This window comes from Berghia stephanieae, chromosome 8 (genome assembly GCF_034508935.2).
Source record: "Berghia stephanieae isolate SIO BIC M18660-M18661 chromosome 8, UCSD_Bste_1.3, whole genome shotgun sequence".
In the NCBI taxonomy this organism is placed as follows: Eukaryota; Metazoa; Mollusca; class Gastropoda; order Nudibranchia; family Aeolidiidae; genus Berghia; species Berghia stephanieae.
The window spans coordinates 3,619,155-3,641,783 of NC_088367.1; the positions used below are offsets into that span (position 1 = coordinate 3,619,155).

General features: G+C 34.3%; 1 protein-coding gene across 1 annotated transcript in view; it reads right to left on the reverse strand.

The window, feature by feature from the left end:
* LOC144978037 (uncharacterized) overlaps window positions 1–21,916 on the reverse strand; it is a 33,187-nt gene extending 11,271 nt beyond the window's left edge. The window contains exons 1-10 of the mRNA XM_078923514.1: window positions 21,814–21,916; window positions 12,225–12,292; window positions 11,169–11,288; window positions 9,147–9,261; window positions 6,761–6,886; window positions 5,093–5,503; window positions 4,099–4,188; window positions 3,091–3,501; window positions 2,138–2,188; window positions 589–948 (exon numbers count right to left, since the gene is read on the reverse strand). Coding sequence (XP_078779640.1) covers window positions 589–948; window positions 2,138–2,188; window positions 3,091–3,501; window positions 4,099–4,188; window positions 5,093–5,503; window positions 6,761–6,886; window positions 9,147–9,261; window positions 11,169–11,288; window positions 12,225–12,278 — 1,738 coding nt within the window. The 5' untranslated portion in view covers window positions 12,279–12,292; window positions 21,814–21,916. The remainder of the gene's footprint in view (window positions 1–588; window positions 949–2,137; window positions 2,189–3,090; window positions 3,502–4,098; window positions 4,189–5,092; window positions 5,504–6,760; window positions 6,887–9,146; window positions 9,262–11,168; window positions 11,289–12,224; window positions 12,293–21,813) is intronic.
* Between the last annotated feature and the right edge of the window lie 713 nt (window positions 21,917–22,629).

Consider the following 22,629-nt stretch of genomic DNA (forward strand, 5'->3'; position numbering starts at 1 on the left):
AAGAATAATAATAATAACAATGATAATAATAATAATAATAATAATAATAATAATAATAATAATAATAATAATAATAATAATAATAATAATAATAATAATAATAATAATAATTATAATAATAATAATAATAATGACAAAATTTAAAAATAACGACAAGTACTTAATCCCAATTTTTTTATCATACAAACTTGAGGAGAGTAGGGTATTATGTGTATATTACCTTTCTTCAACAATGGAGAATATAGGATGCGATTCTTGCATTCTAATCATTATCAATCAATTCACAAACCAAGTTTCCAATCACTTGACATTTACCAAAAAAATAAATAAATAAATAAATAAATAAATAAATAAAAATAAGCTAAGTAATCGATCATTTGTACATAATTTAGTCAAACGTAAACCAAGTTGAGATTTGCTCAAAAAAGACACTGCGGCAGACAGGGTAATTGAACTCTGTACCTACTGGAAATGAGACAGAGACCTTACCGCTGGAACAATTACAAACAAAAAGTCAGTTGTTAACCACAATTCTTCCAATTTAACGGAAAACCCCCCCCCCCCCCCCCCCCCCCCAAAAAAACTCACCTAATCTGGCTAATTTCTCTTCTCGTATTTCGTCCAACGATTTGATTTTCACATCCGATATGCTTTCATTGTCATCTTCGTTATCGACGTTGGACCCCTCTCCTCCTTCTTCTTCAGCCTCTTCAGATGATGATGAAGACGAAACTCTCTTCGTAACACTCCGACCCACAATGACTGAACTAACCGAGGAACTGATCGGTTTGCCCAGTCTCTCTTTGATACTCAAACGTTGTTGAGCAGATGAAGATATAGGCTGTTCATCTCGGACGACTCTCCTCTTCTTGGATATTGTACTTGTTGTTGTTGTGGATTCTGGACGTCTTATGACACCATGAGGTCTTTTAGCCAGACTTGCTTTGGCTAGAAATAGAGTGATAACATTTTTTTTCTTCAAGTTTCCAATTATAAATTCTACACCCATTTGAATAACAAAATGAGTTATCTTCCTATCCTTTGGCTAGAAATAGTGATAACATTTTTTTTCTTCAAGTTTCCAATTATAAATTCTACACCCATTTGAATAACAAAATGAGTTATCTTCCTATCCTTTGGCTAGAAATAGAGTGATAACATTATTTTTCTTCAAGTTTCCAATTATAAATTCTACACCCATTTTAATAACAAAATGAGTTATCTTCCTATCCTTTGGCTAGAAATAGAGTGATAACATTTTTTTTCTTCGATTTTCCATTTATAAATTCTACACCCATTTTAATAACAAAATGAGTTATCCTCCTATCCTTTGGCTAGAAATAGAGTGATAACATTTTTTTTCTTCAAGTTTCGAATTATAAATTCTACACCCATTTTAATAACAAAATGAGTTATCCTCCTATCCTTTGGCTAGAAATAGAGTGATATATTTTTTTTTTCAAGTTTTGAATTATAAATTCTATGCTCATTTGAATAACAAAATGAGTTATCCTCCTATCCTTTGGCTACAAATAGAGTGATAATTTTTTTTTTTCAAGTGTCGAATTATAAATTCTACGCCCATTTTAATAACAAAATGAGTTTTCTTATATGGGAAATGTGAGAACAATTAAAATATTTAAGAACATACAAAAATTATGTTTAAAAAATTAAGTTGATTTGTTTGTTTTTAAGGGTTTTACAGCGCTTGCAATACATTTAGGTCACATCAGCGCCAGTGAAAAGGAAGAAAATGGGATAGTAAAGACATTCTTGATGTACAATTAAAAGGAGGTAATGGTTCAAATAGGGAACAGATTTAGATTCCAAGAGCACACTATCAGTGTACTTAGTTTCGAGATCACTTAAAAGTCTCAACCTGACACCAGCACAAAATCCAACTAAGAGGAATACACAGAAATGTTTAGAAATCATACGTTAAAAATAAAAAAATAACAGACACAGGGAAAAACAAGCTGCAAACTAAGCTGTGATACACCAGAAATAACATTTTAGCTCTTTTTTTTTTTTCACTTTCACAAAACATTTTCTTCTTTTTAGACCCCCCCCCCCCCCCCTTCCTTTCCTTGCCCCCAACAATCCCCCTCTGATCTCAAAGCTAACGTATATTACCAACCTTTTTCTCTAGCTGCTTTCTCTGCATCTAAATTAACGACAACTCTTCTCACTGAAATAAAAGAAAGATCAAATAAGTTAGTACAAATGACGTACAAAACCAATTCTACTTGTTAACAATAATTATTTAGTGAGAGTAGCCGGGTCTAATATCAGATTTGGCCGAAAGTACTCTGCAGTTAAATAACTTCCCATTCATAGAACAGCAAGCAAATGTCACAGTCCAATCCATGCTACAGAAAAGAAGATAAACTCAATTATTTTTTTTTCAATTCAAAGCATTATCATACCTGCCTACTTGAAAATTTCAAATTCAGTAAGAAATACAAAATTCATCAGTAATTAATGGTCAAATTTCAGTAATACTAAAGCAAACCAAAATAATGATAGATGCACCCTTTTATATATGTAAAATAAACTTACCATGTTATACAGGCCTACTACTTATGCGGGTCAAGCCTCAATTTTTTATTGTAGCATGCGGTAAATAATGAAAAAAAAAAAATAAAATATTTTTTAATTTAACGTTGCGACCATTTGTATCAGTAATATTTCTTCTATTTCCGTCAGTCCGTAATTGTCCTTATACTTCCATAACAATTACCGGACGGTTCGTAATAATAGGCAGGTATGCATTATCATTTTTAATTTTTTTTATTGAAATCAAAATTGAGCGAATGAAACATATTCATCTCGCACCCATTGCACCTGGTCAAACTACAGGGACCACCTTACTGTTGTAGTATCATAAAGTTGCTAATTTTAAGTCAGAAAAGAAGGGAATTGTACAACCATTTTTCTCACAAATCCACCAGAAAAAAAAGTAAAGATTAGTGGAAAAATGGAATTTGTTAACCGTCTAAATAAAAAAAAAGGGTAAAAAATATATAGATATATAAACGATCTCTAAAGAAATAAAAAGAAAGAAACAAAAATGAAACAATAATACTTTACCTTCACCACTTTCACTATCCGACGACTCTGAACTTGACGACTCTGACTCGGTACTTGAGGACTCGTCTTTCTCATCCTCATTTGTTGCTTCATCTTCCTTTTCTTCCTCTTCCTCACCCGTTTCATCGCCTTCGTCTTCACCTTCAGATTCTAGCTCGGGTGTCGGTGGAGGTGATGGTACTTTGGGCTTTTTCTTGATCACCGCTGGCTTGTTGAGTCTGCTGTTAGCGACGACGGTAGTTTTTTTCTGCCTATTGCCTGTAGTAACAGCTGTTTTCGGACGGTTGTCGAACGTGACGGGTTGCTTCGGCCTGTTATTTGGAATAACAGGCTTGGACAGACGAGACGAGACAGGGCCAGATTTCTTTTGAGATGTCCCATATGCTGGTAACATTGGTTTTCCCTCTGCCGCTGTGTTGGGGTATAACAAAAGTAAGAAATCAGTACAAAGACTAATATTGAAAAACAAACAAAAATTTGTTTTAATGAATAAATCGATAATAAATACAGAAAATACAGAAAAACTAAAGCTAATATTCTCTAAGCAATTTTTTTTTTTCCCCAAAATATATAAATATTCTGTAAAGTAAAAATCTTGTGAAGAATTTATTTCAACAATGTTGTTGTTAAAAAAAAACACACCAAAAATAATGTTTTAAAAATTTGATATTCAACTCATGTTTGATAAAGAATTTTTCTATTATTAGTCATTACATCCAACCCAAATATAAACCATTATTCCCTATCCCGAGCTAATATTTCCCAAGCAAATCTTTTACTAAAAAAAATAAATAAATAAATAAATAAAATTTTTTAAAAATTTGAAAAGTCATGAAGCAAAAAATCACTAAAGAATATAATTCAACAATGTCGTAGCTAAACGCAAACCTCATATTATTCGTTTGATTATAAAGAAATCTTTAAAAACATCGACCATTACATCCAACCCAGATGTGGACATACGATCCTGTTTTTTCCCTTATCAAGCATTAGCCTGTTGTTTCTTACCTCTCTTTTTCATCATGGATTCCAAAGCCTTTTGTCTGAAAATTTCTTCCATGGACAAAACCTTTACATTCTCAATGGAGTCATCACTATCTGTAAAATTGACCAAGAAAAATAAATAAATAAATAAATAAATAAATAAATAAATAAATAAATAAATAAATAAATAAATAAATAAATAAATAAATAAATAAATAAATAAAAATAAAAATAGGAAAAGATGAATTATTCCCTTTAACTCTCTCGAGTTCACCCTCATTGAAAATCGAACAAATTCGTTTGATTTTCCATGCATATGAACTCGAGAGAGAGTTTAACAAATTCTATTCCTCGTGTTCTAAACAGCATTCGATGGGCTTTCAGCTGAAAAATTGTGCTTTGTGTTTTAAAAGGTCTTCCAGCGCATGCATTTAGGTAATTTCAGCCTAAGTAAAAAGAACAGCCTAAGTAAAAAGAATGAAAACTTTTCGATTTACCGTTAAACGCACCAGAGAGAAGAAAAAAAAGACCTGGAGCTAAAATTCAACACCATTAGCTCATCCAATGCTATGTATGGGTTGAAAGGTAATTTATTTAAAAACGAAGTGTTTAAAAGTCTCATTCTAACACAAGTAAATATTTATTGAGAAAATAAATAATCTTAATGTTAAATAAATAATACTAATGTTAAATATACAGTTGTCTAAATGAAAGACAAACAATTTTTTTTAAAAGTACCACCAAAATAAAAAAACAACCCCCACAACTATCTTAAACATAATGCATTTTCTTAGTACAAGAGTAAGTCTTTATTAAGAAAATAAATAATATTAGTGTTTAAAAAAATAATACTATTGTTAAATAAACAGTTACCTAAATGAAAGACCAAAATAAGCAAAACACAAACAAACGACAACAAAAAACTCCTCAAAATATCTTAAACTCAATGCATTCTCTTAGCAGACAGACTAACATATAAACCGTTGCACGCACCATCTAAAACAGTTTCCAAACTTACCAGATGATGATGAAGAAGATGACTCCTCTTCCTCAACGCTTTCCTCTGCTTTCTTTTGAGTATTTGGAATCACTCCTAGTCTATCTTTCACTTTTTTCTTTACTGGCACAGCATCCCCCCGTTCCGTCTCTGCATTGCTCACTCTCTTTCGCTTCAATGGCACTATAGTTGCTGCCGGGCTTCCTTCAACCTTTTTCTTCACCTTTTTGACAACTTTTGGTGTTGTACCCAACTTGCCTTTTTTCTTTGCGAGAACTCCAGTTTTTTTCTTTTTACCAATCTCTGTCCCGGTCCTTTTCTCTTCTTTCTCCTTGTCATCAATCACTGATGATTCTTTTTCTTTTTCAGATGTATTCACAGTATCCTTTGATGGAGGTTTTTTCACAGGAGATGAATTACTAGCTTCTGACTCTAAAATGGGGTGAAAATAAAAGTGGTAAGAGGCTAACTTTTAAACTAAATTCACAGAAATTTTCATAACCATGGGTGCATGGCCTACATTTCATAAAATCAAAATTAAAATGAAAAGCATGTCTTTAGAGGGTGGATAAAATTTTTTTTGTAAATAATCACTGTTGGATAACCATCCACAAGAGCAGATGCCTTTTGAAATAGAAGATAACATCAACATCATCGGTTCCAACCACTTCCAACCCTTCCCAGATATGAATCTACATGCATATAAGCTGTGAATGAAGTGGCCGAGTGGTTAAGGCATTGCACTGTGACCCTGAAGGACCCGGGTTCGAGCCCCGCTTCAGGCACTTTCGTTTTTTTTCCTTGAGCAAGATTATTAACCCTCTATTTGCTCACTTGGGCAACATGGGTGATTCCTGTTGACATCAGACATCTTGTTTGATGAGTTATCTATAGTCCTTTGTGGAATGCTTAAGCGACGACGTCTTATGTCGTGGCGGAAATTTTTAATTTAAAAAAAAAAAAATAAATAGCCCTTATTAAAGTGCTTTATCATGTCTAAAGAAGCGCTGAGTACTTGAAAATTGGGCATATGTGTCACGCAATATCCACACAAAAAATGTGCTCAAAGTCAAAGCACTATACAAGGGGTCTGTGGCCAAAAGCTACATGTAACGTATAGAACAAGACATGAGGCTGGCAAGGCGATATTACAATATATAATATTTTTCTGACGGAGACAACGCTGTATACGACCAGTTAACTCATTTTATACCAAAGCATAGTGAGAGTAAATAGTCTTTTATGACGACTCAACTATGAGTCGCTCAGATAAGGACTTGAGCCCTGGACCTTCAGGTCATACAACTAGACCACATAGTCTTGTATATATATATAGGGACAAACTTAAAAATCATTGAGAAATTAGGAAGCAGGCACCAATTTACGATAATCTTATCGTCAATTGGTGTGTTTTTCTTTCTTACTTTGAGCAGCTCAGAAAAGGATGTGAACTCTGGACCTTCAGGTCATACAACTAGATCACATAGCCTTTGTATAGGGACAAACTTGAAAAATTAATTGAGAAATTAGGGAGCAGGCACGAATGTACGATAAGGTGTGTGTTTTTCTTTCTTTCTTGCTTCGTCTGGCACCGTTTTATACAAATCTTTTCAGATCTCGAAAACCCCATTGCATTTAAAATTTGATGAAAAACTTTTTTTTAAATCAGAGGAAGGGAAAGATACACACCTGGGTCAATGATAACTGGCTTGACAGTCGGCATCACAAACTGGTCAACTATTTCACTGCCCGCTTCATTTTTGGTTCTGCCGTTTTCTTTTTCTTCAGGCGAAGCAGGTTTGAGTTGAGGTGCAACTATGAAAACGAATACAAAATGAAAAATATAGGGTAGATTTTATTAAAGACATTAACTATACCGGAGTTTTAATCATCAACTTTTTCTTTACCAACAAGAAATAAACCAAAAATATTATAGAATTTTGAGCTGAAATGCAGAATAATAATGGTATCTGGAGAGAATTTCCACCTGAAGCGATTTGAGCCCAGACCTGCCAATCTTTTACATTCTAAAAGAGGAATCAGAAAGTCAGAAAATAGGAATTTGAGACAAATTGTTTGTTTGTTTTTAAGGGTTTTACGGCACTTGCAACACATTAAGGTCATATCAGTGCCAGTAAAAAGGAAGAAAATGTCTAGAATTACAATTAAAGCATCCAAGAATAAGGCAGACAAAGGGGAATTGGTTCAAATAGGGAACAGATGTAGATTCCAAGAGCACACTATCAGTGTACTCAGTTTCAGATCACCTAAAAGTCTCATCCAGACACAAGCACAGGTCCCTACTTATTGTTTGTTTGTTGCTTTAGGTCTCTTCCAACACAATTGAGGTTACATGAGAGACCGCTGAAACAAAAAAACAAGCAATCCAACAAAAATAGTACAAATGTAAATCAAAATCATAACCTAAAGATATCATAAGCTAAATTATAAATAACCAATAACAAACAGGCAGAAGATTTACAGAAAAAAAAATATCCCCTGTCAAAAATACAATCACAAACCAAAGAAGCAGGATAGGCTAGTAAAGAGAAGAAGAAACGACATCACTATCGGATCGTACACCCATGCGAACATCATAGGTATATGATTCAAGGGTGATGCTCCCATCCAACCACCCGCAGGTCCCTACTTAGATGAATACACTCAAATGTTTACAAATCATATAATACATAAACAAATCATAATACAGTGCATAACAGAGAGATGATTTACAAGAGAAAAAAATATCATCTCCCAAAACTAACTATATATTTGACTGTTTCCCTACCAGCCAGGGTATCCGGTCAGGGCCAGGACAAAACCAAGTAATCTCATTCCAAGACAAAGACAGAAAGCATGTTGGAAAACAAACATAGGGGGATAGAAGACACAGTCCCACTATGGGAGGTCAGGAAAATTTGAGACAAAAAAATAGGAATTTGACACCAATGAATAATTCCCTATCAAAATGACCGCAACCTTTGCCACCAAACACATAAAGACAGTGTTCTGGCACAGATGGCACATTGCATATCAATTATTGTGTTAGGTAATGGAATGGGGAGGTGTGATATTCCTTTTCCTACATAGCTCCCTTTTGGCAACCCCCCCCCCCCCCCCCACACCTTTTTTTTTTCTACTTACCATTATCATCATTTTTGAAAATTGAAATGTTAGAGACAATGACGGAATAGCAGAATGGAAGAGTGAAAATAGGAATGAATCCGCCAAAAAGCGGAAGGGTTGGCAGGTATGTGAACCTGAAGGGAGAAAGTCTGAAACAAACTTCAATTTAAGACAAATACATGACTTTTATTATTTTTTGACTAGATTTGTCATTACAATAAAGCTTTCCTTCAAATTATTGAAGTAAAAATAATTAGATGCAAATGTAAACTGAGAAAATTGTTTTAGCCTGATAGTGGTTGGGGGTTGGTATAATAATGCTAAAATAAAATATGCTGCGCAGGAAATTCTGACACCTATCCTGGAATTTCCAAGCTGAACAAGGAATTTTGACAAAAACAATCCCAAACTATTTTTGACAGTACCATATGTGAACAAAAGGGATGATGATGATGCAGTAGATGTTTTATTGGTGATGGTCATAGTTGTAGTTGTAATGATAATGATGAAGTAATAGTGATGGTTGTAATGCCGATGTAATAATGGTGGTAATGATGATGTATGTGATGGTGGTTATAGTTGTAGTGACAATGATGATATGTTAGTGGTTGTAGCGATGATGATTCAAAGTATTGGCCGAGTCTACAAATTTTCTGAACTGAGACTTTAACACTGTTGTTCATGATGACAGTTTCTCAATTTCTGAATTATTGAAAATTATTGGTAAGAGAAACTGGCAAATATCAGATATTCCCATATTACAAGAAATTTTTTAAAACCCCCAAAAAAACCGTCTATGTCAAAAATTTCAAAGCATTCTGTCACATCCTGGTATACCAATCATATTCATTAAGTCGCAAGCCTGAGCAAAGAGATCTCTCCCCAACATGTAAACAATTAGAGAGAATGTTGCATTGGTAAAATCAAAATTGGACCAAACTATACATACCTGCAGCTTTAAAGTCTGGTCTCGGTTTGTTATGTTTATATGCACAATTGGGTTTATTGCATCCCACCGGCTGGTTCTCCCAGTAGCATGGGATTTCACTGTAGTTTACCTGAACCTTCAAGGGGAAAACAAAAGACATAAAGTTACGTTAGGCCAGTGATTTCCACCAAACTAGTTGTCCCTTGAATACGCAATAATGCTGGAATGAGGTCCTTTTCTCATTTTGAATCCTCTGTCTGGAACGCCTTACCACAGAGCATTCGTGAAAAAGAATCTTTGTCTATTTTTAAACGTTCGCTTAAAACATATCTGTAAAGAATCTTTGTCTATTTTTAAACGGTCGCTTAAAACATATGTTTCGATTTTAGTAGATGTTATGAGAAGTAAGATAAGCGTCTGGTTTGTATTGTGTGTATGAATGAGTATGTTTCAGCCAAAGTAATGTGTATGTTAAGTATAAGCGCTTAGAGTCTGGTGTCTTATAGTTATAGCACTATATAAGTTTTCAGCATTATTATTATTTAAAGAAGAAAAAAAAACCATTACATTTTCAAACTTTTTCACTGCACCAAAAACTGAACCTATTGAAACGGAAGTAAAGAAAAGGAAATGAGGCTGGAATGGCCAGACCCTCAGGAAACCTGCAAGTAAAAATATCACCAGGCAGGCTTTAGATTCGATGGAACCTGCAAGGAAAGAGGAGGGTTGGTGTGACCAAACCATACACAGCGGCGAAGCAATGAGGCTGAGGTAATGACAGTCGCACAAACCTGGACTCAGATAAGGAAGACCTCAAGTGGAGTCAAGTAAGTTTAAACCTTTTCTACTCATTCAAAAACATTTAATTTTCATTTCACACATATATCAAATGCAGCTTTAATGTCTTTTCACACAGCAAAGAGGAGGGAATCGCCAAATTGGGATTAAAAACTCCCATCTGTAACAGTATCAGGCAAACAATGCAGTCTGTAATCCCTTGAAACTCTTTGTAAATCGATTCAATTTAAAACCTCTCAGCGATATACATTATACAGTGGCGGATATTATATATGAATTAAATAAGTAAGTAGTAAGCCTCGCAGTCTGAATGACGCTTGCTGAGAAGTGTGTGAGTCAGTCATGGTCGATGAGTATAGTTGCTCTCTCCATCCATGTTGTTAATTGTTTCCATTGGTCACGGTCCTGGGTCAGAGTTTTTAAGCTGTCAAGATCTTCTTGTGACTTTACTACGGAGGGCACTGCAGTTTTTCTTAGTTCTTCAGGGATTAATTCGGCCTCATCTGAATCTAGAAATTTCTGATATAAAGAGAGATCCTGATTCAGGGTAGTTACTATTGATGTTGGTGGTCTCCCTACATATTTGTTGCCATGAAGGAAATATTATGTCATTGCAGTTTGAGCTGGGATGTTTATTTTCCGGCAGACTCAACACTGTTAACGACCAGGCACTCATTTTACACCCTGAGTACGATGAGAGAATATTAGTAAAGAACCATTTCCAAGGACTCCAACTATGCAAGGTCGAACTCAGGACCTTCTGATCTCAAAGCAAGTGTCATACCACAAGATCACATAGCCGCATGAAAAGACATATCGTAAAGACACAAAACCATGGGTGCCAGCAGGAAGAAGTGCTGAAACCTGAAACTAAAATCTAGACACTTTGCCAAACCTGAAAATGTTCCTACTGAAAATACAGCCTAAACTTTACTCTTATTTCATCACCGTTTTTATACCATTATTAAATGATTCCACAGCAAACATATTGACACAATGAGGAAATTAATTTGATTTTAAAACCAACTTATAATACATAGTGAAATACTCACAGTGCAGTTGTCTCTCTCTAGGGGAGATGCTATTAGGTTATTCTACTCAAAACACTGAAACCGGTGGTATTTGACTTCAAGATATTGCGAAACCGGAATTCCGATTTGAACCGGAAAACTGGCACCCATGCACAATACAAAAAAATATTAAATGAAAAAACAAAAAAAAAAAAAAAAACCCCCACACACTTACATGAAAATCTGAGTGTCTAAATTTGCACATTGGTCGTAAACATCCTGTAGTCTGCCAGTGCTGGCATATAATTCTGCTGGTCTTGGCTGATTCCACATGGCGGAATGGACAGGCTTCTCCCTGAATGGGGTTTTTTTTTTTAATGAAAAATAAAAATATGATTCAGTTAGTGATAAAATTTTTAAAATAATAGAACAAAGCGCAAGGAATCAGTTCGTCATGGTTCCCATTAGTAATTAATTCATTAATAAATTTATAGTATTATTATCAAGAACAATGGGCCTTTAAAAATTTTGAAATAGTCATGAATCATACAAAGGTGATAATTCAATAAAACAATTACCTAAATTGGGTCTCCCTTTATTTCAAAACAACACATTAAAAACTTAAATTTAAATCCATTCTTCTTGAAAGCCCTAATACAAAATACCACAAAAATTAATTAAATTTTTTTTTTAATGCTGTAGCCTAGAAGTCATTCCATGAAGGAATATAGATAATCCATCAAACAATCACTATCAATAGGAATCACACGTTGCCTAAAGTGAAGAACTTTGGATGGGTAAAAATCTTGCCCAAGAAAAAAAGAAATATGTGACTGAAGTGGGGCTCAAACTATGTACTTTCTCAGCCACATTGCAATGTCATTACCACTCACCATCCCCCCATCCACCCCCTCCCATTTTTATGATTACTAATTAGTGCCCACTATGCCTGTTAGTGTAGAGCAGGTAACTGATGATGACAACAGTGAAATTATCTCTCAATAATCGGGCGAAGTGGCAAAGTGGTTAAAGTGCAACTGTGATCTGGAAGGTCCCATGGTCGAGCCCCGCTTCAGGCACGTTCTTTTTTTTTTTTAACCTTTGGCAAGATCATAAACTTAAACCTCCCCAAATTGCTCATTTTATGTGGTTGATTCCTGTTTGAGACCAGACATGCTGTTTGACATTTTATCTAATTTCCAGCATGAAATGCCTAGGTGATGGGATCTAATCTAACCATGCCGTTGCGAAAGGGCTTAAACATTAAAATTTTTAAAATCAAGTTTCTCACCTTGGCACAAGTCGAGGTAAAAAAGAAATAGCAATCATTCCCCACGGCTGCCATGAGATATCCCAATGCTGTGAGGACAGTAAAAAAACAAAAAACAAAGATGGAACTCTTCAGATCAGGAGGCAATGCTTGTCAACTGAAACAATGAGGAAACAATTGCAGATTTTCCACCACTTGTCATCAGCCGCGCACAAGATGATAAAAAATTGAATGGAAGTCACAGCTTGATGATGATGATGAAGATGATGACAGTGTTTTGAAATCAAACTGAACTGCACTCAGACGGGAAGGTCTAAAGAGCACGATGCTGCTGACAACTAAAACACTCTATACAGAGTTGACCATATAGAAAGCATTTCCTTATGACGAGAGGTTGGAATTCGTAAACACAACTGAGGCTCCACAAGTAGGTAGAAGTAGTAGAACTCACAAAATAGCATCTAATTTACTTTACACAGACTGGGCAATCTGAAAGGAAATAAAAGAGCAAATGAAATAATACATACATTGAATAAATAAATAGCATTTAAAAATTTCATTATTTCTATCAACAAAAGTTGTGATTATAAAAAATAAACTGAACTGTATTGTCTCTCAGTAATACCAATGTTTTGACTCCTTATGACAAGAGGAAAAAACTAATCAATTGATTAATTTTTATTAAAGATGTCCTTGAAATTGAAATGATCCGTTCCGTAACTCAGAGGGGAAAAAAAACTAACCATCCAACATTTAAGAAACAAAATGTTTAGAATAGAAAAGCTTCATATTTCAGGAACAATACAATAGTATTGTTAAATTCTATAGCAGACTTGCCAAATTGAAAACTTCAAATTTAGTAATTTTAATGTCAATTTTTATTAATTTGACGAGGAAATTTGTAATTTCTGAAATTGTGTATGAACAACCACAATATTATAATTATTATCATTATTATAGTCGTAGTAATAGTAATAGATAGTAGTAGTAGTAGTAGTTCTTCTTCTTATTATTATTATCATTATTATTTTTTTAATTATAATTTAAGTATTACTAAGAATTAAAAATTCGTAATTTTCCATAAAATTTCGTATTTGGCCATGAAATTTGTCTAAAATTCGTAAAATTACGAAAAATTTGTAAGATTCGGCATGTATGCTATAGTCTTTCCTTTTAACATTAAAAAAAAAAAAATAGTTATGATTCAAGGCTCAGGCAGCCCATTTCCCCTGCCTGTATTAATTATATCACTATCAAAACCTGACAGGGACATGCTGCCTGAAGCGATGAATCAAAACAATATATTTTTTTAAATTGTAAAACGGAAAGAATACGAAATTTAACGATACTATTGTTTCGTTCCTGAAATATTAAGCTTTTCTGTTCAACATTGTATTTTACAGATATATGTTATTAAAATAAACAAATAATAAAGAAAGAAAAAAAAAAAAGATATGCAATATATTTTCATTATGGCATTCATTAATGTAAAAATTGATGTGAAAGTATATTTTCACAACCCTAAAAATACTTAAAGTTATCTCAGGCGTCATGTCTCGTCTTACATGTTAAAAGTTGCTGTTGGCCAGGGACCCATTGTAAAGCGCTCTGAATTTTATATAGTGGATATATTGCACAACAGAAATGCTCAAATTTTTAATATAGTCCGTTTTCTTAGCGGCAAGTTCCGTGCGTTTTGTGCACTTTTTGTAACCAGCAAACTAAGTATACAAATTGGTGTAGAAAATTATGAAGATTCGAAAAATAGGTGGCTCCAAATACCATTTTTATTGAAAAGACCTTAAAATTCGTCGTAAAGTCTAGTGAAAACGCGCACTTTGTGACGTTTTGGCGCTCGATGACAAAAGTATAAAAAACAAACATTCTCACCCATTAAGAACATCTTGATTAGTTTTTGATCGTGGAAATATTTTTGTTTTAATGTTTTCCATTATTATTTACCAAAATCTGGCTTTTAATTATTTTAAAACAATTTTTTGTCTTCTGACTGCAGACAAAAACCCCAATAAAAATTGTCCTTTTTTTTGCCCGTGCAACAAAACTATGAGTCATTAGGACGACCTATCCTTTACTAAGTATGTACTAGGATGTCTTAGCGCCTGTAAACGAAAAAAACAACAAGAGACTAAAAAAAATATTTAAAGCAGTTAAAGAGGTTTCTTTCAACCAGTGTGTACAGCACAATAATGCTAAATCGAAATGCGGTTTTGTCATCTGTCACCGCCTCTCCCTTCGAGATAACGACAGCTCCATCTACCGACAATGGCATCATGTGTCGTCTAAAAAATAACTGGGAGAATGAGTTTTGTCTTTTGAACAATGTCAACAAACTACAATTTTATTTTGTGCAATCGATATTCGTTGAAAAGGTAAGAAACAATCTATTTCATCTATTATAAATGTCTTATATCATCGTGATGTTATTTTACTTTATGCGATTGCTAGTGCGATAAGTATCGCGCAATGTATGACAAAAGAATTGAGTTGTGAAAAAAGAATTGGGTCAGATCAAAGCTGAGTCACAGTAATATCATTCTACACACACAATAAGCCTCCAGGATGCAATAGATAGAGGAAGATTATGGCCCATGCTTGGATCTGAACATATTTTTCTATCTTAGTATAATATAAGTTACATGTGTTATGTCAGTACTAAATTTAGACCCTTTTAGATTCGATTCGATATAGATTAGCTTGTCGATGATTGTTGATAGAATAACGGTGTTTATCATTACTGCTGCCCGAGAAAAAAAAAGATAACTAATTTATTATTAACTCAGTTGATCAAAAAAGAACATCTCCACACATAATTCTGCAAATACACGCTAATATTCACACACATTGTTTTACCTTTTGCTTATTCATGTTTTTTTTTAAACCGTGTATTGACTTGTTTGTTATATTTCTACTTGCCAGCCTCACAGTCCTTTGTTTCCTTAAAATTAATAAGCATCATGCCTGCGGACCTCGTCAAATTTGCTAGTTTGATTTGTTGAATAGTCAAGATTGCAAGGACTAAAGTTCCATTTTAAGAGGTATTTGGAAGTATGTTCATTGTGTGTGTGTGTGTGTATGTTGTTGTTGTTTTGTTATTTTTTGTTTTGCAGAGAATCTTACCACTGAGCTATTCAAGCCCCGTCAACTAATACGTGTTTAACCTTTCTCACGCAAACACACACACAAATACACACTCACATGCATACACACACACACACACACACACACACACACACACACACACACACACTCGCATGCACACAAACTTGTTCATTCTGTCAGCTCTCAAGCTACCCTATATCGCCTTAAGATGGTAACATTTTCTGTAACTTGATATAAACTACGTAATTCACACTTTGTATGAAATAACTATAAATATCGTCTCTTGAGTATGTCATGGGGTTTTGTTTTATTTTTCTTTCCTTCCTAGAATGCGTTAATATGGCAGGAGGAAAGAAGCGACAGACATCCATTGTCGACTGTAAAAATCTGAACAAAGTTCCAAGACTCGATCAAGCTTCCCCTGAAATTGACTGGTCGAAGTGCCTGTTTTGTCAAGAAACCATTGAAAATTCTCCTCTCACAAACCCTAAAAAAGCAACCAAGTTAAATTGTATTGAAGACACAAATGTTGCCATTTCGGTGGATATCAAACTTTTTCATGACTCGGGTAGATTGCCAATAGCATTGAAATTCAATATTAACCAACCCGTGTCTTGCTAATTTTTTGAGAGACAACGATGGACTTTACCACAGAATTGCAGACACAGGTTTCATAAATCAAAACTCAAAAGGCTTTCAAAGAAGAAAAAAAATGTAATAGGGAAGCCGTTGCAAGTCCTGATACAAGAGGCACATTAAACACATCACATGTAAGCAAACACTGCTTGTTTTGTAAGGGTTGTGAAGGGGAATTGACTGAGGTCCGGACTCTTGCTCTCTCACAAAAAGTCTACGAGGAAGCTGTCCTTCTTTCAGATACATGTATTCTTAGAGTATTTGCGGACAATGATTGACTTTAAACACGTTTTTCAATTGTATGTTTTCAACAAACTATGTAATTAAAAAGGGATGTAAATCTATAATAATGCTGCTGTTAAATATGTACACAGAAAAAATGTTTCAAATGGTTCAATTCTTCATTGAATAAATACGAGTATTATTGTACAATATATATAAATTTAAACGTGTTATTTGCTATATGATAGAGATACATTGTACTCTTATGTTTGAGAGTGATTGTACGTGTGTGTCGGGAGGAGAAGGGGTACTTGCTTTGGCAGTTGAATTGTCTATTATTGTTTGTTTTTTTAATCAAATTAATATTGCTTGATTTTAGAGGATGTGAAGATTAAAAAATGTTTTTGAAATGCATGGCATTTCAAATATATGTCAGATTCTAAACTATTTAAACAGTTTCTAGGAAGGAGATATTTTTTTTTTTTTAATTTCCTAAAAAATCCCATTTGAATTTCGTATTTTCTTATATATTTCAATAAAACTCAAATGGAAAAATAATTTGTGAGTCCAGAGTACGCAACGGAATAACAAAATATCCACATTGTTATAAAATATTATAAAACTGTAAATTTTTGAGGAAAAAATTATTTTAAAAAAAAAATGCATTTTGTCACCTTTAAAGGGCAATAACTCTTGGTTCCAGGTATTTTTCAACTTGGAGCCACCTATTTTCGAAATCCTCATAAAATTCTGCATTTTGTGTGAAAATTTCATGCTGGTTACACGATTTGCACAATTTTTCCATTAAGGGAACGGACTAATAGTCAACCCATCATACTCGAAAAGATTTTTAAAATGATAACAAATAACAATTCTGAGAGTGAAAATAGAGGAGAAATTTAATAAAAGAATTCTAGTATCCTTACATCTAAAATTTAGAAACATAATTTTGTGCACTGAAGGGTGCAATAATTTTTAATAGAGTTCAACATTTTAATATAATTTGCCCTCCTGCTCAGCATTTTAGATCTACATTCCATGGAGGAATAAATATATATATATATATATATATATATATATATATATATATATATATAGATAACCCATCGAACATTTGTCTGATGTCAACAGGAATTACATATTTAGATCAAAGTGAGCAAATTGGGGATTAGTAGTCTTGCCCAAAGTAAAAAATGAAAGTGCCTGAAGCAGGGCTTGAACCTTCCAGGTCACAATGAAATGCCACATACCCACTCATTCAACTCGCCCCCAAACATTTTGAAATGATAAAGGTAAAAGTAAAAGGTAATAAATAAATACATAAAATAAAATATATTGAATCATTGTCAATGTAATTTGTGAATAGATCAGTGCTGATGGTGACAAAACCGGGAAAAAAGGAGGAAAATTATGAATGGTTTTCTTTACGCCACATGTTTACTTCACCAACCCCCACTGTAAGAGCCATTAAGATGATAAGCTACTCTAGCTATCTTCTGGATAGTGGGGGAAACTGAACCAGTTTGTTCCACCACACATCAAATCTCTCAAAGCCAGAAAATTTAATTGAGGAAAATGTCATTTATTTCATAGGAGGAAATTCCTCCTCTGACACAAAAATCACGGATTTCCGCGGATCCGAGGAAAACCATCAGCACTGATACTGATAGATAATGTAGTAACTTACCTCTTTGCTATGTTATGATTCTACGTTGGTCGTTCGTTTAAAGACTAATCCAAACCCATAGTGACAACGACAACATCAAACCCAAACTTAAGGACACAAAACCATCGGGTGTTTCGATGACAAAAGACCACTTCACATATCATACCTAATCAGGACAGATAAAGCGGCAAAGAACTAAATAAACTAAATACAAGATAAATCGAGTTTCGTGAGCCAAACATTTCGGGGGAAACAAAAACAAGAAAAACAACAAAAGTAGTAAGATGACAATGAGATGGATGGATTACCTTGACCAAAGACAAAATAGATTGAACAAAAAAGACAAAATAACAAATCACAACACTACCTGAAACGTGTTGATAAAAGAAATAAAGCGATTAACAACTATAAAATGGGAATTCGATTGTTAAAATTGTGAAACAAAAAATGTCCCATTTCAAAACTGATTTTGAGAAAACCCAAGAAATCAACACATTTCTAAAAATTAAAATTTTTGTCAAAGCGTCTCATCATAAACAGCCCTGTAAAATTGGATTTTTTTAAAACAAAAAGGAAAACCAAAATCAAAAACTTAAACAAAAAAGAAAAAAAAAAAGAAATGGAATATGTCCTAAGCTCATGCCGTATTTTTATCTATTTTTTTTTAAATAGCTAACTTCATTTCACAACAGCAATAAATTTACCCGCTAAATTTAATTTTTTTGTATGTAATTACTATTTTTTTTTATTTTAAGTGATTGAATATATTTTTCAATTAAACATACCTTCATATGTAACGAGTTTTGAAATCAAAGCTAGCTATTAATATTTTTTATTACTTAAATCAAAATTTGTCCCCTAAGCATTAGCAAACTTCAAAATGCTGAATTTTTGAGAGGTGCAAACTTTAATCTGCCTCTCCACATTCTGAAGGCTTTGTTCGACCACTATCTGATCCATTGAGAAAATCAATTCATATTATTATTGAGTTGATAATCATTATCATTATATATTGAAACACAAGTAACAACTGGCAGATCAAAGTTTAATATACCATACAGAAAGGATAAATGTGCCTTGATACCTTTCGCTATACAGAGCCCTAATAATATTAGTATTAGGGATGCTACCTGGAAAATTTTTTTTTAAGTCTAAAAATTGTGCAAAAGTGCCATTTATTATGTCGAGTACAGCCTCAGCCTCAAAGTGTGGAATACTTTTATAGTAAACAATACACACAAAAAATAAATATAAAAAAGAGAACAGACTTTAAACTAAATTGATAAAATAAAAAGCTGATGTTTTTGTTTTTTTAAGTTTTGGTTTACATCTGACCATCACAAATGGAACAGCCAGTCAATTGCCAAAAAGCCAGAAAAGCACTTAATTAATCTAACTGAATTAAAATGTTATTGAGTAGTCTAGTGCAGTTCAGTGGCATTTCAATGGATAATTAGTAATTCGGTGATCATTGGCTTTACCATTTAAATTTAGGAAATTTGCTATAAATATAAATTACACGAACTTACATTTTCTATTTTTCTATTAACAACTATCAAGGCTAGCGTTTTGAGATAAGTCTAGAGTTTTGATTTGCTTTTTTATATTGGGGTCAGCACCGGTTTGAGACTGGTCATATCCTCTACATTTGTACAGGCTTGGGTCTGTCTTACACTCAGTTGTTGCATTAAAATGCTGTGGCCCTTAAAAGGACCATTTTAAAAAAAAAATTTATTTGCCCTGCAAGTGGCCTTTATGTAAAATGGACCTCACTCACCGGGCCCTGGGCCGGGAAACACCTTGCCAATGTCCCTCAAAAGCGCAAGAAAAGCATCTTGTCCACGATTCCTTCTTCTCCAGATAAATTCTGCAAGATGTCCAATGAACGACCTTTTAGGCGTCCAACCGATGGGTAATTCTTTACGAACGGACCACAACGTCGATTCAATCAAATTTGTACTGGCACCTATCTCAGGGTCCACTAAATTTTCAGAGTTATTGACAGTGAGGTGTCTGTAGCCTTCTTCCTTCAATCGATCGGAGGAGCTGAAGCAATTTGTATGGATGACTGTTCCCACACTGACATGTTGCTTGATTAGGTCAATTAAAATAGTCTCCGTTCGGTCTTCCACGGGTACAAGAAAGCAGTCTTTGGTTTCTCTACAAATTCCTCCTAGAACCCACTGCCCTTCCACAAGGCAACCACGATTGAATTTTTTCTTGGAAATTTTTGCCTCCCCAATCTCCACATTGTAGTTTGGCCCACCTATCGGTTGTTCTGCTGTGTCACCGAATAGCGCCTCCACACATACCTCTCTGCAGTAATTGAAGAAGTCCACAACCGTCTCAGGTGACGTAATGGCTTCTAAAGAACTTTGCCTGATGGTTTCGTCGTGAGAAAATTTTGCAGCAAAGCAATAAACCAACACCAAAGATTTCTGCATGCTTACCTTTGACCTCTCAAACCATGTCCCTTTCTTCAAACCCACTTCGTTGGGGGTGCGAGCTTTACGACACGGATACTTTTGACATTGAAAGCGATAATAAAAGGCATCTTTTCTTCTACTTGCCTTCTTCTGGTATGGAAACAGACGAGCATGACAGGTTGGACACCAACTGTAGTATGGCAAGAGTCCATACGATTGGGAAAATACTATGGCCTTCTCGTCTGTGTCTATCATTTTTGCTAGATTCCAAAGATTCATTGGTAATGGCCGAGTGGGTTTATTATTGTCTCCACAGTGACGTTTAGGAGCACTGCATCCTTCACTACTGGTTGATGCTATTGGCTGAGACATGCTGAAATCCCTTGGAGACAACTAAATTTCACAACTCTAGATCTTGAGAATTGAATGCTGCACGACACAGAAGTAATCAGCACAAAGATTAGACAATGCAACTGATTGTATTTGATATGACCAATTTGTATCTCTTGATATCAATCTGATTATCATAGAAGTAATGTTTTGCTGCAAAGCCAAAGACAGGATAGTTGTTTGATATTGGTTTGCAATCGACCCACCTGTGAGTCTATATATTGATCAAGTTCGCTTCACAGCAAGGCACTTTGATTTAATTTTTAAACAAATAAAACGTTAATTTGACCTAATCAGTTGGGTGGGACTTGAAATAAAATCAACACTGACAACAGTCAAAGTTGAAATGGCGTTACTTTGGGTTTTTTTATATTACATTATATTAAGGTTTTTTCAGGAGCAAAAATCTGCAATCTGCGGTTTGATTTTATTATTCTTAACCTCTAAAATTTAGCTATCTTTCCATTACTTTCAAACTAAATGTTACAATGAAAAAGAGAATTGAACAAAGGATTGAGCATTCAAACACCCCTTATTTCGCGGTTAATATACATGTAAATGTAAATAAACACCAGATATATCTCAAATCAACCAAGGTTTATTCTGCAACTCACAAAGGAAATCCTTAATCCGTGGACACGCAGATGAATGCGAGAACAAAGACACAGATTCAACCAATGCCTATTATAAATATTTTGTTCGAAAAATGAGTTTCACCCCACAGTGAGTAAATCGGCGGCCACTAAACAACTGGAAGTTGTCAAAGGGGCAATCACAACCAGAGTCAGAGTCGGCAGTAGTGTAGTGGGTGACCAAATTGGCAGTCAATTGTCAACAATGACAATACGCCAGTGATGATGTCAGATTATGAAGATAAATGACACAAAGTAAGAAAAAGAATAAAAATGAAAATATTGAATACAAACAACGTAAATGAAAGTAAAGACACAAAGCCAATTTTTTAGTATTGTTTTAAAAATTCCACACACGTCCCGAGGCCTAGCGGTAGCAGACAAAATTGAAAATACCAAGAAATTACATCGCCATCCAGCCACATTGAGCAGAGCAGGTCGCGATAACCAAAACTGAAGAGGTCATGAATATTCACATCTTTAAGAATCGAAAAATAAACATTCAAACTAAAGGCTACCTGATATAACCGACCAAACAGAAATAAAATTGCAATAAAACTGTAATGTTTTCAACAACGCTAGGCTTTCTTGCCTAAAGGACGACGAATAGAGGAAGTGCGAATAAACAACCGGAAATGTGAAATGAGCTTGTTCAGTACCTAATCAGTATGCCAAATATTTGTTTAAAAGGTTACCAAATTAAGAAGTAGAAAAAAATGTCGAGCAGGCACTTGTATCAATAATTCTGAGGAATACAGGGTATGGAGAAATGTCAGATGAAATCAGAGAATAAAAAGTTACGGGATCAGTGCCGAACTCGGGAACCAAATAACACGAAACTCCCCGTCTGAGAGAGAGAGAGAGAGAGAGAGAGAGAGAGAGAGAGAGAGAGAGAGAGAGAGAGAGAGAGCAGTTACACGAGTCACTGAACCATCAGCAAAGGTGTCTGTTACGTGATGATAAGTTGATCAACTCAAAATTCATGATTCAAGTGTTTAATAACATAATTTGATCTCAATTTCTATTGTCTTAATAGACAGTTTTCGACTTCAAATGAGAACTCCACGGAGCATTATATTTGGGCTCGGAGATAATATATCCTCTGCATTTAACATTTTGTTTATTCGTTCACAGAAACGTAAAATTATTTCCCAATGTTAAGCGCGAAAAATGGTTGACATAAATTTTAATAAATTAATTGTATTCAAAATAATGAGAGGAACCACTAACATGGATCAATTCAATGTAAGTACTCCCACCATATTGTCATACTCGCGAACCGGAAGGTTGACACACAACCCACGTGCTCACATGCTAAAAATGGCGGCGTCTGT